This window comes from Euprymna scolopes, chromosome 46 (genome assembly GCF_053919585.1).
Source record: "Euprymna scolopes isolate OS-2025 chromosome 46, ASM5391958v1, whole genome shotgun sequence".
NCBI lineage: Eukaryota > Metazoa > Mollusca > Cephalopoda > Sepiida > Sepiolidae > Euprymna > Euprymna scolopes.
The window spans coordinates 95,525,424-95,542,535 of record NC_136527.1 but is presented as its reverse complement, the minus strand read 5'-3'; the positions used below and the strand labels follow the sequence as shown (position 1 = coordinate 95,542,535).

The 17,112-nt window shown below is 35.3% G+C and overlaps 1 protein-coding gene across 2 annotated transcripts in view; it reads right to left on the bottom strand.

The window, feature by feature from the left end:
• LOC145270723 (nuclear valosin-containing protein-like) overlaps nt 1-17,112 on the bottom strand; it is an 88,776-nt gene that overhangs the window by 41,285 nt on the left and 30,379 nt on the right. For both annotated transcript variants that reach the window (XM_080126331.1, XM_080126332.1), the window contains 4 exons: nt 13,811-13,958; nt 11,369-11,506; nt 3,777-3,943; nt 2,043-2,122 (listed from right to left, as the gene is read on the bottom strand). In XM_080126331.1, coding sequence (XP_079982457.1) covers nt 2,043-2,122; nt 3,777-3,943; nt 11,369-11,506; nt 13,811-13,958 — 533 coding nt within the window. The remainder of the gene's footprint in view (nt 1-2,042; nt 2,123-3,776; nt 3,944-11,368; nt 11,507-13,810; nt 13,959-17,112) is intronic.

Sequence of the window (17,112 nt, the reverse complement as noted above, 5' to 3'; positions counted from 1 at the left end):
TTTTATTATTAATAAATTATAATGCATAATTTTCTTATTAATATTTTATTTATAATGCATAATTGTATTATTAATATTTTATTTATAATGCATAATTTTATTATTAATATTTTATTTATGATGCATAATTTTATTATTAATATTTTATTTATGATGCATAATTTTATCATTAATATTTAATTTGATAATGCATAATTTTATTATTAATATTTTATTTATGATGCATAATTTTATTATTAATATTTAATTTGATAATGCATAATTTTATTATTAATATTTTATTTATGATGCATAATTTTATCATTAATATTTAATTTGATAATGCATAATTTTATTATTAATATTTTATTTATGATGCATAATTTTATTATTAATATTTAATTTGATAATGCATAATTTTATTATTAATATTTTATTTATGATGCATAATTTTATTATTAATATTTAATTTGATAATGCATAATTTTATTATTAATATTTTATTTATGATGCATAATTTTATTATTAATATTTAATTTGATAATGCATAATTTTATTATTAATATTTTATTTATGATGCATAATTTTATTATTAATATTTAATTTGATAATGCATAATTGTATTATTAATATTTTATTTATGATGCATAATTTTATTATTAATATTTAATTTGATAATGCATAATTTTATTATTAATATTTTATTTATGATGCATAATTTTATTATTAATATTTAATTTATAATGCATCATTTTATTATTAGTATTTAATTTGATAATGCATAATTTTATTATTAATATTTAATTTATAATGCATAATTTTATTATTAATATTTAATTTATAATGCATAATTTTATTATTAATATTTAATTTATAATGCATAATTTTATTATTAATATTTGATTTATAATGCATAATTTTATTATTAATATTTAATTTATAATGCATAATTTTATAATTAACATTTAATTTATAATGCAATATTTAGTAGTGAGGTTTGGAAGATTGTCAGTGAAAGAAATACAATCGCTAAAATATAAGCGTTTCATTATTTCTAGTCACCACTTTAAAAAAATCACTCGCAAATACCACTGTTTCACTTGTAATGTAGTGTCCTGATTAATTCTTTAGTCAAACACGAGTCGATCAAAGATAGTGGGCATTATTCATTTATTAGAAAAAAAAGCTTACTCCAATCTTACTGGCCAGCACTACAGACTTAGGGTTAGTGAAAGGATTAGCCTTTATTTTTTTACTATCTCGCCGAGATCATTCTCCTTTGGGTTTTGTTTGCAATTTCTTTCTAACAATCATCAATTAATCTCATTTTATTTTCCCCATTGATTAATTCTGTCTTATTTTATCCCCTCGATTAGTCCTGTCTTATTCCCCCCCCCATCGATTAGTCTTGCCTTATTTTCTCCCCTCGATTAGTCCCATCATATTTTCCACTTTTCGCTTAGTCTCATCTTATTTTCCCCCCGATTAGTCCCGTCTTATTTTCCCCCGATTAGTCTCATCTTATTTCTCCCTGATTAGTCCCGTTTTATTTCCCTCATCAATTAATCGTCTTATTTCCTCCCCTCGATTAGTCTTGCCTTATTTTCTCCTTTCGATTAGTCCCGTCTAATTTTACCCCATTAATTAGTCTCGTTTTATTTTACCCCATCGATTAGTCTTGCCTTATTTTCCCCTATCGATTAGTTCAGTCTTATTTGACACCATCGATTAGTCATTACTTATTTAATCCATTAATAAGTTTTGTCTTGTCTGCTGATTCTGTCATCTTTCTTCATAAATTAGTTGTCTTCTTTTCTGTATCGATTAGTACTTTCTTCTTTTATGGATTAGTTCTGTCCTCTTTTGCTCACTGATTAGTTTTGTCTAGTATTCCTTATCGATTAGTTCTGTCTTTCCTGATCAGTTCTGCCTTCTTTTCATAATTTATTCTGTTTCGATAATTTCAAGTAGCAAATAAGAAAGTTACATGATAGCGACATCAAAGAGCAATTTACAATTACATTTAAATCTGTAGAATTCAAGAATACAAAACGGAACTATACCAAAAAGTCATCCATCGTTATGAAGAGTTCTTGCAGTTGGTTTTCCGTAAGTGGAGATTGTTCTTTTAACCAAGTGAGAGCTAAAAAAGGGTAAAAAAAAAAAGCTTTAAAATAAAAATGAGGGTTCATATTACTGTACACATAGATTCCAAAAAGTTGTCAAAAAACAAATATATAACAAATAAATGTTACCAAAGGCAAGATAAGTTACTTTTCTACCTAACTGGATATATTTTTCGTGTTTTTATTCAATGTAACATGTTTATTCAGCTTGAAAACCATACAGTGTTTACCGATGTATTGGAAAATTCAAGATGGCGTCTGATTCTCTCTTTAACACGGTAAGTGTGGGAAAAGATGTTATAAATAAAAAACCGGATAAAAATTTAAAAAACGGATAAAAATTTAATAATAAAAAAGGGGTTTGTATTACTGTACACATAGATTCCAAAAAGTTGTCAAAAAACAAATATATAACAAATAAATGTTATCAAAGGCAAGATAAGTTATTTTTCTACCTAACTGGATATATTCACAGTGTTTTTATTTAATGCAACATGTTTATTTAGCTCGAAAAAGATACAGTGTTTACCGATGTATTGGAAAATTTAAAATGGCTCCCGACTTTCTCTTTGACATGGTAAGTTTGGGAAAAGGAGTCAAAGATAAAAAAAATATGCAAAATACTGTTAAAACCCATCGAATATATGTCAACCTATGTCATGGTAACATATATTGAGCGAGTTTCTAACAGCATTTTGTCTAGTTAGTTAGAACAGGAAACTTTTATAGTATGGTCACATTGAAAGAAGAGATGAGAATTCTTGAGTTAATACATGTAGAACAGTTGAGGTAGCAGGTCCGGTTCACAGGGGCAGGATAAGTCAAAACATGGAAGTGATAAGAATGAATTGATGGAAAGAGGGAGAAATAAAGTCTTGGACAGAGATAGGTTAGTTTGGAATTCAATTTCTAAAAAAATGTTTAATATATGCTAGAATCTTATGCCGATCATCGCAAAAACTTTCTTTTTTTTTTATCAAAAAAAATTACATCAAGGGTGTGAATTCCGTTATTGTTCTCCAGCTTTATAGCATGGCAAGAAAAGAAAAAAAAAAAAAGAAAGAAAATAACATACTGAAGATGGAGTTTGACTCTGAAATATATTTAAATTATGAATTTCAAGCAAGTAAAATATTTGTTAACTAGCATGGGTGCCCAGATGTTTTGACGTGTATGCTGAGCAAAAAAAACGGTCAATTTTTTTAACTTTGACCCCTATTATGACCCCTTAAAATTTATTGTTTAGGGCTCAGATCAAGTTATTAAGTTAGATCCATGTCCAAGGAACCTACATCTAAAATTTCACGTGTTTAGATCCAAAATTGTAGGAGGAGTTTGCTAGAGTTCTCAAAGGTCAAATCGTTGAACTTTGACCCCTTAATCGACAAATTTGTGTCCGAAAACCGATCACATCGATTTTCCCAAATCTCAGTACCCTGTATATCAAATTTCGAATCTGTAGGCTTAAAATTGACAGAGTTATTGCGTAGGGAAATGTACACAGACACACATGCAGACACACAGACACGTTCACTTTTATATATAGATTTTCCTAATATTGCATTGTGATTTAGCTTTCAAGCGCACTTGATGCATATTTTATTTTATTCACATTAAAAAAATGGTTTGTTTTTTTTCAAAACAAATGCAATAAAACGAAATGTTACTAACTTGACATTAATTCTGACGAAAGGGAATTCTCAACAACTTCTGGCTGAGTGGCTGGCAGCTCTTCACTTGTCCCGACCATGGGGTCCGTTGAATTTCCGTCGATATCTTTTTCTTGGTTGTTATCAGCACCGTCTATGTGTTGCTGTTTTTCCAAAGCATTAAAAACCCTGAAATACGAAATAATGAAGGTCTCATATTAGATTATACGTGACATGGCTTTTCAGGAAGCGGAATAATGACCTCGACAGATCTCGCGTTGGAGGCCATATTTAGTTTCAGAACAGTTTCCGATGGTTAGTTGTTCTATACAAGTCCTGGAGTTGACTGTTTTATCATTTTTGCAGCCAAAGAGCAAAATATTCTTCCCATGCTGACACGAATAAAACGTATATTGAATGGCTCTCGTCTTCAGGAGGCCTCAAGTTTTGACAAGCTTCTGGGCTTGACCTTTACTCCTGATCTTAAATGGAACACATACATCAAATCTGTTGCCAAGGCCCCTGGAAAAATGGTGGGATCTTTCTATCGATCCGGTAAATATCTCACTGCTGATGCTATTCTCTATCTATATAAGAGCCAGGTACGTCCAAGGATGGAATATTGTTGCCACATCTGGGCAGGAGCTGCTAGAAAGGGCTTGTCCTGCCTTGATAGAGTTCAAAATAGACTTTGTAGCCTCGTAGGAGATGTCCTTTTCTCTTCCTTGCAACCTCTATCTCACAGAAGAGATGTTGCGAGTTTGTCTCTGATGTATCGTTATTTTCATGGAAGGTGTTCAACTGAGCTTCAATCTATGGTCCCCCCTCGCCAAACTTTCACAAGAAACACTCGTCTAGCTGTAAACACTATCAATAATTCCCCCCACTTTTTATCTGTGCCTAAACCTAAACGTAGATTCCATGAACAAAGTTTCTTTCTTAGAACTGCACGCCTGTGGAATTGTCTTCCGTTTTCCTGCTTTCCGGCTGACTACAATATGATTGTCTTCAAGTCTAACGTAAATAAGTTCTTGATGAGCCGTTCCATATAAGTTATCAAATTTACCAAATTTTCATTACTAATGATTACTATATTGTCCAATGTCTACTGTATACTCTTTAACCCTTATCCTTGATTGGCCTCTTGGCCTTGATAAGTGGTGATGCCTATGTAAAAAAAAAAAAAAAAAAGGTTGCTATAGCAAAAGTTTAGTGTTTATGGAGCAATTCTGGTTTCTGATTGGTTGGTTAGCAGAACGTGAATTAATTTGATTTGTCAGTTTCGTTTATAAATAGAATCTCCCAACGGTGAGGGACCATACCCTCATTATTAATCAAAAAATAGTCCGAAGAATCCAAATAATACGAATAATAAATCCTCATCTAAAAAATTCAGATAGAAAAATCAAATATATAATTTTTTTTTTTTTTCTTAAAAGTTAAATTTTATTAATGAATGTAATTTCTATATTAAAGTTCTGTCAGCCATGATTAGATTGTGGTCCTAATCTCTATATAAATAAAATGAACTCATTTTTTCCCGTGGGATTTTGACCTTAATAGGATTAAAAATCAAGATATTTCATGCAAATACATTATGCACAAACGGCAGAACAATATCTGAGGTTTGTTATAGGCTTATTATTTCTCAAATTCCTCGATAATCTTAGATTTCTATACTTTTTCTGCTGAGAAGTCACGGCCAAAATCGGTTAAGATCAATGGAAGTGGTAAAATATTTTCTCTCTAATAAATTCCTCCTCCCCCTGCCACCACTTAACACCGTTTGGAGATCGTTCACAAGGAACAGTTGAGAAGAGAACACCGGTTTGGCTTCGTAGTTCTATCATGTCAAGTTATTTAAAATCACTAAACTAAGCTGCAGAGCTCTGTGGCGTAGTGGTTAGGGTGCTGGACAATTCACATTATATTTTCACGTTCGCGCCGACCTACCATAGTGTTTTTTTTTTGTTTTTTTTCCTAAACAACTGGAATGGACTTTTCTTGGTGGCCGAACTGTTAACGTTGCAGATGTTTTTTTTTTTTTGTTTTTTTTCACACTTTATTTTCCTACTTTTACTCATGACTCCGGGTTTGATCCTTCCTACTTACCTACCATAACATTTTTTTAAACTCCTCCCCCCCCCGTCCCGGAAGCAAACACTCGGGCAACGCCGGGTACCCCCGCTAGTGTACAATAAAGGGAAGGGGCGAATGAACTGGAATTGGATGACCTGGTCCTATGACGCAAGTCGGTTTATGGGTCAGACCGTTGAATGGAGCAAAGTTCGGATGAACTTAAACCCTGACCGACAAAAATGAAACCCGGGAATAAGATGACGTAATTCGGCCGCAAGTAAGACCAAATGCAAACATCAACAGGGTCAGAATGTGGGGCGATTACGTAAATTGGTTAACGGGAAAATTCATAAAAAGCAATCATAAACAAGTCAAGTCAGTCAGAGAGAGGTGACAGCAGAGAGAAGGACAGACGACGCTCAACTGCCTGTCACGGTCGCAACCACACCCACCCCGTCACACTCTCCTTCACCGCCGTATGATGTGTATATGTTGTTATTAAATAAATCAAATTGGTTTATAACAAAGCGTCTCGTTATTGATAGATAAATGAACAGCGGTCATTCCATTCACTAGACGACTTACAACATATGCATATATGCACAAACGAACTATCTCTCTATCTATCGAGATATTCAAAAATCTCGGATAGTTAGAATATAGATGGTGCTAACAAAATAGACGTCACGGCCATATCACCCAGTATATAACATTAAGAATTAAGAGTACTTGAAAAAAAAAATTGTAACAGTGATATTCACCTGAAGGTTGAAGGTTCAATCCTCAGTGTGAGCGACCGAAAAATACACTTGCGAATTACTTAGATACACTAGCATTTCAGCCCAGCGTTGCCCGGGTGTTCGGAGGTGTATGTTGAGCAAAAAAAAAAAAGTCAATTTTTTTAACTTTGACCCCTATTATGACCCCTTAAAATTTATTGTTTTGGGCTCAAATCAAGTTATTAAGTTAGATCCATGTCCAAGGAACCTATATCTAAAATTACAAGCATTTAGATCCTAAATTCTCAGGAGTTTAGTAGAGTTCTCAAAGGTCAAAGGGTGACGAAATTAATGTTTTTAGCAAATTTTTCGGTATTTGTCGTTTGAAGGGTCGAGCTTCCAAACGATACTAATCTTGAAAATCCATCACCTCTGTCGAAATTTTAGGCAGACATGCAAACATACATACATACATTTATATCTTGGTAGCTCAAATTTTCGACCCAAACCAATTAAAAAGCTTGCCCTATCTCTGAATACCTTTTATGTAAAATTTCAAATGTTTAGACCAGAAATTGTCTGGGTCATTTGGTAGAGACCGCAGAGGTCAATTTTTTAAAAACTTTGACCCCTATTATGACCCCTTAACATTTATGCTTTTGGGCTCAAATGAAGTTATTTAGTTAGATCCATGTCCAAGGAACCTATATCTAAAATTACAAGTGTTTAGACCCTAAATTCTCAGGAGTTTGGTAGAGTTCTTAAAGGTCAAATCGTTAAACTTTGACTCCTTAACAGCTAAATTTCTGGCCAAATCTCAGTACCCTGTATATCAAATTTCGAGTCTGTAGACTGAAAATTGACAGAGTTATTTGGTAAGAAAATGTACACACACAGACACTTTCACTTTTATAGATATACTAGTATGGGTGCCCGGTGTTGTCCGGGTATTTGGAGATGTATGTTGAGCAAAAAAAAAAAAATTGGTCAATTTTTTTTTACTTTGACCCCTATTAGGACCCCTTAACATTTATTGTTTGGGCTCAAATTAAGTTATTAAGTTAGATCCATGTTCAAGGAACCTATATCTAATCAAATTTCGAGTCTGTAGACTAAAATTTGACAGAGTTATTGCATAGGGAAATGTATACACACAGACAGACAGACACTTTCATAGATATATAGATAGATAGACTGTGATCGCTCATCAGTGAAAAAGTAATAGCAGCAGATACCACTATTTATGATTTTTTTTTTTTGTTTCATATTTTGGATCGTAAAAGTGATATTCTCCTGAAGGATGGAGGTTTAATTCTTAGTGTGGGTGACCGAAAAATTACTTAGGACGTCTATCCAGTCATGGCTGATGGAACAAGAACATGATACCCCTATGAAATGAACAAAGGATATGGTTTGAATATAGCAACATGACTAATAACACTGTACCTAAGATTGAAACCGCTATCTTCAGGGCCCGTGGCACAGTGGATAGAGACGTTGTTTGAAGATAGTGGTTTCAATCCTACCCAAAGCCGGCCAGAGGCTTACTTGGCCAAAAACATGGTGAGACAACAACTATGGATGGCAGTAATTGCTGAGAATGCAGTTAGGAGATTCGGAGTTCCTATCCCGTCGTGGTTACCACCTGATGAAGGCCAGAGGAATAGCTGGCCCGAAACGTCGTGAAACAAGAACTAATAAAGATGAGGATAACAGTCTGCAATAAATAAATTGATTTTTTTTGTTTGTTGTTTATGTAAATCTATGTCATGTCGAAATTGGGATAAACTGCTCTCATATATAATATATATATATATATATATATATTATATATAGGGTGGTCGCTAGAAAAGCAGGAAATTTGAAGGTCAGCTTAGATCATGAATAAAATGTGTGCTTGCTATTTTTTGATTGGTTCTTTTGTTGTCGAGCTTGGATTTCTAGGTTAAGATTCTGCAGTGAAGTGCAAGGATGACATTTTGAGTATCTACCATTTGTCTTTGAAAAACTTTTTGGAAAATTATTCTTTGTAAAAATAAATCGTTGTTTGACAAATTTCCCGCTTTTCTAGCGACCACCCTGTATACATATACTAGCAGATGTACCCGGTGTAAAAAATATATATTTTAATGTATACAAGAATTATTTTTATACATTTTCTTCTGTACAAATGTTTGTCTTTAGAAATGTCTTATGCAAAAAATTCTTGTGCATGACTGTACAAATATATAATATCCAGGTTTGTGTTACTATACACATAGATTCGAAAAAGTGGTAAAAAATCAAATATATAACAAATAAATGTTACCAAAGGCAAGATAAATTACTCTTCTACCTATCTGCAAAAGTTTTCAGTGATTTTACTCACTTTAAAATGTGTAATCGGTTCGAAAATCATACAGTGTTTATCGATATATTTTAAGTGCAAGGATGACATTTTGAGTATCTACCATTTGTCTTTGAAAAACTTTTGGCTCCAACGTTGTAAAACAACAACTCAGAAAGATGAGGATATTAGTCCGCAACGAATAAATTACCAAAAAGTTTTGTCAGCTAAAATAGGTTTTACAATAATCAAAATATTTAATAGTTACACCCGTCTAGCTAAAGCCACTATCAATAATTTCCCCCACTCTTTATCTGTGCCTAAACCTAAACGTAGATTCCATGAACAAAGTTTCTTTCTTAGAACTGCACGCCTGTGGAACTCTCTTCTGTTTACCTGCTTTCCAGCTGACTACAATATGATCATCTTCAAGTCTAATGTAAACAAGTTCTTAATGAGCCGTTCCCCTTAAGTTACCAAACTTACACTTCTATCGATTACTACGATATTGTCCCATTGACTACTGTACACTCTTTAACCCTTATCCTCGGGTGGCCTCTGGGCCTTGATAAGTTGTGATCAGAAGAGTGTGGCACCGACAAATCGCCGACCCCCAACGCCGTGTGTGCCGTGGTATTTTTAGTTCAGTGTGTTTCTTATGGCCGGATCGTCATTTTCTCGCTGCGTGACAGTCGATGGGGACACGTGGTTTCACAAAGTAGAAATATTAAAATAAAACAAATACGAAAACCACAAACGCCAATGTTTCACATACATATCTGAAATGGAACACGTACATCAAGTCTGTCGCCAAGGTCGCTGGAAAGATGGTGGGATCCTTCTACCACTCCAGAAGATATCTCACTACTGATGTAATTCTCTATCTATATAAAAACCAAGTACGTCCAAGTACTGCTGCCACATCTGGGCAGGAGCTGCTAAAAACAGCCTATCCTGCCTTAACAGAGTACAAAATAGACTTTGTGGCTTAGTGGGGGATGCCCTTTTCTCTACCCTGCAACCTCTCTCCCACAGAAGAGACGTTGCAAGCCTAGGTGCTCGTCTGAACTCCAATCTCTGGTCCCCCCCCCTCGCCAATCTTTCACGAAAAACACTCGTCTAGCTGAATCCACTGTCAAAAATTTTCCCCACTCTTTATCTGTGCCTAAATCAAAACGTAGATTCCATTCCAAAACAAAGCTTCTTTCTTAGAGCTGCACGCCTGTGGAACTCTGTTCCGTCTGCCTGCTTCCCACCTGACTACAACCTGGATGTCTTCAAGTCCAACGTAAACAAATTCCTAATGAACCGCCCCCCCCTTAAGTAAACACTTCATTAAATCTCCACACTAACGTACTGTACTTGCAATAACCCTTATCCCTGAGTGGTTTCCAGGCCTTGATAAGTGGTGACCACCGTGTAAAAAAAAAAAAATATCTGTTAGAATCTGGGTGTGTGTGAAACTATAGGTCAACCCCCCCCCCCGCGTATTACCATCTGTCAGTCGCACAAGATCAAAGTGTAGTATCTGTTCTTCAGATGCTGCACTTCAATTTCTTGTTCTCTGTCAGTGGAGGAGAAATCCTTCATGACTGAGACAATTTGTATTTTTGTTCCTTTTCTCCTCGTTAAAAAACGACCCTGGTGTCTAACTCTGTCCCGTGGGGAGGCATTGTAAATAGGAACTCTAAAAACTGTCCAACTGTTATCGCTATCAGTTTCCATCTGCCGTGAACAGCATCTAGTTGTCAATTGACTGTATTCTCTTTGTCGATATCTGAAATCGCCCTCACCCCTGGCCACCCGGAAGCTGCCCTTCCCTTGTAATCTGTAGGCTTCTATTGTCATTGTCAAATATGTAAGCTTCTATTGTCATTGTCAAATCTAAAAGGCTCGATTTAAAAATACCTACAGATTCATTGACTTTCACGAAAAACACTCGTCTAGCTGAACTCATTATAAAAAGTTTTCCCCACTCTTTATCTGTACATAAACCTAAACGTAGATTCCATGAACAAAGTTTCTTTCTTAGACCTGCACGCCTGTGGAACTCTGTTCCATTTTCCTTCCTTCCAACTAACTACAATATGGTCGTCTTCAAGTCCAATGTAAACAAGTTCTTGATGAGCCGTTCCCTTAAATAATTGAATTTACTAAATTTCCACAACTAATGATGACTACGACATGTTCCCTTTGACCCCTGTACACTCATTAGCCCTTATTCTCGAGTGGCGTCCAGGCTTTGATAAGTGGTGACTCCTTTGTAAAAAAAAAAAAACATTATCCCATTGCTGCAAGGTTGCGTTCCCTGACTTATAAGTATTTTAATAGAACGTGCTCTGATGAACTCATAGCACTGGTACCCCCCATGATGTAAATGCTGGCAAGCAGCAAAATCTCACCCCCATTCATCATAGAGATGCGCAGAGAGACTTGCATTCTAATACTTTCTTCCTTTGAGCTGCTAGACATTTTGGAATTTTGACTCACCTCGACACGGCACTCATAGCTGCTTCTCGAGCCAGTGCCGCCAAATCGGCCCCAACAAATCCAGGAGAAAGGTGGGCCAGTTTATCAAAATCAAAATCTTGGGAGAGTCTTAGATTCCGACACAACACCTGCAAAATTCTAAATAAATTAAAAAAAAAAAAAACATCAGGAATTAAAGATGAATGAAATGAAAAATAAAAATTTCATTAAAAAAAAAAATTGTCATTTCAAAGTCAACAAAGTTAGCACATGGTCTCATGCTTCCTTGACTGTACTGGCATGCAAAAAAATTAAATGTAATGTGAACAAAGTTAGCACATGGGCTCATGCTTCCCTGACTGTACTGGCATGCAAAAAAATTAAATGTAATGTGAACAAAGTTAGCACATAGTCTCATGCTTCCCTGACTGTACTGGCATGCAAAAAAATTAAATGTAATGTGAACAAAGTTAGCACATGGTCTCATGCTTCCCTGACTGTACTGGCATGCAAAAAAATTAAATGTAATATGAACAAAGTTAGCACATGGTCTCATGCTTCCCTGACTGTACTGGCATGCAAAGAAATTAAATGTAATGTGAACAAAGTTAGCACATGGTCTCATGCTTCCCTGACTGTACTGGCATGCAAAAAAATTAAATGTAATGTGAACAAAGTTAGCACATGGTCTCATGCTTCCCTGGCTGTACTAGCATGCAAAAAAAATAAATGTAATGTGAACAAAGTTAGCACATGGTCTCATGCTTCCCTGACTGTACTGGCATGCAAAAAAAATTAAATGTAATGTGAACAAAGTTAGCACATGGTCTCATGCTTCCCTGACTGTACTGGCATGCAAAGAAATTAAATGTAATGTGAACAAAGTTAGCACATGGTCTCATGCTTCCCTGACTGTACTGGCATGCAAAAAAATTAAATGTAATGTAAACAAAGTTAGCACATGGTCTCATGCTTCCCTGGCTGTACTAGCATGCAAAAAAAATAAATGTAATGTGAACAAAGTTAGCACATGGTCTCATGCTTCCCTGACTGTACTGGCATGCAAAAAAAATTAAATGTAATGTGAACAAAGTTAGCACATGGTCTCATGCTTCCCTGACTGTACTGGCATGCAAAAAAATTAAATGTAATATGAACAATGTTAGCACATGGTCTCATGCTTCCCTGACTGTACTGGCATGCAAAAAAAATTAAATGCAATGTGAACAACATCTCGCTGCTCAACTCCCCGAAATGCCATGTTAGATATGATCCTAAATAGCAACCACTTATGTTTAAGTGGTAATATACCTTGTTTAGTATGAAAAGAGTAAAAAACAAAAAAAACAAAAAAACAAGTGGAGTTGTCATAGTGCACAGTGAACGAGGCATAAAAAAATGACTAAGTTGGAACCCAAAAAGAAAGTTTAGTATGGGTCCGAATACCTTATATATTAAGTTTCATGTATGTAGACCAAAAACTGACAAAGGAGTTTGGTAGGCAAATTTTTTTAAATAGATATATATATATGCATACACAAATATATATATAGAAAGAGGTTTGTGTTTACTATAAACTTTTTATGCAAATATTACGCAAGTATAAATCATGTAGAATATCTGCATGAATTACACGGTTTCAAATTGGCTATTTTACAACTAAAGATGATCATCCCATAAGAAAAACGAAAAAAAACTAATAGGGAATCCATTAAAATGAATATTTAAAAGAATATGCAAATTAGCTCGATCTTTTACAGATGAATGCAAACCCATGATCCATATATAACAAAGTTGTATTTTCTTTTCAAATAAATAGAAAAATAGTTTTTTAATATGAATATCAATACACACAAAAAAAAATTATGGGAGTATAGCTAATAAGTAAAACTAGGACAACAGTATATTCTTTTCTTTGTTGTGATTCTCAGGTATATATCCATTGGTATCTTATATGTTTTTATGTGATGTGGTTCTCGGTTGATTAATTGTGTCTAACTGTGTCGGGTATAAATAGAAAAAAGATTTTTAATATGAATATCAATACCAAAAAAAAAAAAAAAAATTATTGGAGGATAGATACGCGTATGTGTACGTACAGGCTGTTTCACTGTATGACATCTATCTATCTATATCTATCTATATGTAATATTGCATAGAAGCCTTCTGGGTATCCAAAGTTGCCGCAATCCTTTATAATTACAAATGCACTTGAGAGAGAAATAGATTATAGATATATGTTTCAACATACAAGAGCATAACCTTTATATTCAAACTTTCAGGATGTCATAAGACATTCACGAAAATCTAGCGACTTGTAGCAATATCACTATGTTACAAGGCATTTGAGATTTTGGAAAGCTGTGTAAATAAGGCTCAATCCTTATAGGAATAACTTATACTGACCAAGCAAAGCAGTGATGTGTACGTATAAATAATAACAGTGGTAATAATAAAACATACCTTTTGCGTGCTTTTTCATCTGGAATGCCCATGCAGATTTCCCGATCAAATCTGCCAGCTCGACGAAGTGCTGGATCCAAAGAGTCTGGACGATTCGTCGCTCCAATGACCATCACACTTTCCGGAGACTTTTTTTCATCATTTAAATCTGCACAAAAAAAAGACCAAATATATTATTATTATTATTATTATTATTATTATTAATTTACTTGTCCCACATCTGGTGTCACAAAAAAAATCATCATCACTGCAAACATTAATTAATGAGAAACGAATTACCTCCCTTTATAGTGACAAAAAAATCATCATCACTGCAAATATTAATTAATTAATGAGAAACGAATTACCTCCCTTTATAGTCAGAAAAAAAATCATCATCACTGCAAACATTAATTAATGAGAAACGAATTACCTCCCTTTATAGTCACAAAAAAATCATCATCACTGCAAACAATAATTAATTAATGAGAAACGAATTACCTCCCTTTATAGTCAGAAAAAAAACATCATCACTGCAAACATTAATTAACGAGAAACGAATTACCTCCCTTTATAGTCACAAAAAAATCATCATCACTGCAAACAATAATTAATTAATGAGAAACGAATTACCTCCCTTTATAGTCAGAAAAAAAACATCATCACTGCAAACATTAATTAACGAGAAACGAATTACCTCCCTTTATAGTCATCATTTAAATCTGCACAAAAAAAGACCAAATATATTATTATTATTATTATTACTGTTGGGTGTTTGCTTATGTTTGGAGGCAGAGGGGGGGGCACTATGATTCGGTTTATTTACTTTTAGTTTTTATTTTGTTGTTAATTGTTTGGAGAGGGTCAGCTAGCGGTCGTGGCCACGGGTACACACATGCGCACGTACACACATATATACTTAAAAGAAACGGTCACAGGTACACATACATGCCCGCCCTGGCGTGCAAATATATGTGCATATGTGCGCCTGCATGCATAGGCACTCGCGTTGTTCTCGCTTGCGTCAAATTTTCCTTAAGGTGCAAATATATGGATGCGCACATACACAGATACATACATACATCAACGCCCCCGCCCCCAAGGAGGCGATTATACGGGCTCCTATGCGCATATTGATTCAGGCATACTATCACCCCACGCATACGTTCAAGCGTGTACGCGCATGTAGATGCCAATACTCGTGAGCACATACATCGACATACATACACAGCTGCACACTCTCACACACTATGTGGACAGCGGGCATCTAAACTCTCACATCCACACACGCATACACAGGCACGTGCACACACACATCGGTACCAAGTGTACACACGGACGCCCACGTGGATGTACACGTGCGTGCATGCACACACATACACACCCAGTCATACAGACAGTTATTGGTATAGACATATTCGTCTGGATAGATTTAAATCTAAGTTCATTTGTGGGTACAAAGGCGCAATACTTTCGTTCGATGTAGACATGATTATACATAGATATGAGCATAAACTCATTGCCAGGGTCAGATACATAATGTTTTCATTTTCATTACTGGTTTTTTTTTGGTTAGATGTGGGTGCACACGGGCACGCTAGCATACTCCTCCGCATACCAATATAACCCACAGATGCACGCCCCCACACGCATGCATGTACACAGATAAGCATGCATACATGCATGCACATACGCACGCACATATGCTCTCGTTATATACATCTGCAAAGATACGCACCCACACTCCCTCAAGCAAAGATATGTGCGCATGCATATACATACGGGTGTATAGCGTGACATGCCGTAAATATGGGTGCGGGTGTCATCCACATATACTTAACATACACATTAATAAGCGCCCACGCACCCGGGATAGTGGTTCTAGGTAGCCATGTTTATAGATTTTGGGGAGAAGTTTGGGGTGGTTTATATAGGGATTGAGTGCTCTAGTTATTGTTCTAAGTTGGGGTGTTTTTTTTTTTTTGTATGGTATTATCGATCAGCTTTGGCGGAAGGCTATATTGGGGTGTCATACTCTAAGGTGTGCATCTATGCACATGAGGCATCGGTTGGTTATACATTTCCATGTGCACACCTGTGCAGGTGTAAATTCACATAGTTATATGTAAACAATTTCCGCGTTAAGTCATGGAGGTTGCATGTAGGGTGTGTTGGGGTTGGGGGGGGGGGGCTAGGGGAGGGGAATTGATGCCGATTATTGGGTGGTTATGTGGGATGAGGTTATGTGGTGTTTGGAGTTGGTGGTGATTGGGGGTATGTGTTATTTTGTTGGATTTAGGGGGATTCTTAGGGGGAGGGGGTAAGGTGGTGTAGGATGTGGGGGGAGTTGGTTGAGGGGGTTTGGTTGAGTGCATGTCATGGTAGTTGTGGTGGGTGGTTTTATTGGATATATAGTTAGGGGGATTTAAGGTGGTGTTGTCTAAGGGATGTTTTAGAGAGGTGTATAGTTGCTAAGGAGGTGGGATTTGTAATGCCTACAGTTTATAGTGGTTTCCTGTTTTCGTTTAGTAATTTGTCTCTGTCTTTGAAATTGGAGATAAGGAGTTTCTCATTTAGGCAGAGGAGACATGGGGAGTTACATGTGCTAGATTTTCTAAGGATTTCCCATTTAATGGTTGGTGTAAGGTTGTTTTGGGTTAGATGTAGGTAGTGGGTAGTTAGTGAGGTTTTGTTAGGGTGGTTAGGGTTTGTGAAGGAGCATTTATGTACTCTGAGTCTATCCTTAAATGAGGTGCCGGGCAGGCCAATATAATATTTTTTGTCGTTTGGGTTTTCTTTAGGTGCGATTGTGGCTTTATATACTACTTCGCAAACCCCCCTGACCTCATTCACTCTTCCACTCTTTCATCCCAAAATAGCAAACATTTCTGTATAAGTCTGAGGACGCTACAGACGGCCAAAAAACCGGCCGTGTAGCCGAAACAATAATGTAACTTAACAGAAAGATACGGTAATAAAAAATAAAATGCATATTTGCTCTACAACAGTATTGAGCACTTTCTTCAGTTTTTATTAATTACCATCTCCACTATATATATATATATATATATATATATATATATGGCTCATAGATCTCCATGAAAGGAATTGAATGGCACTTGTTAAACATCTCAAGGTCAAGGGGTTCTGGAGATATGACCTTGACCTTTTTTACAAAAATGTGAATTTTTATGAAGAAGTGACCAACTGTTGTTTATGGGCCTACAAAGTTCATTCCTATATCATTTTAAAGTACTTGGATAGATCTCTGGAAATATTTTTTTTCAAAGTCAAATTAAAAAAGTTGACCTTGACCTTAAATT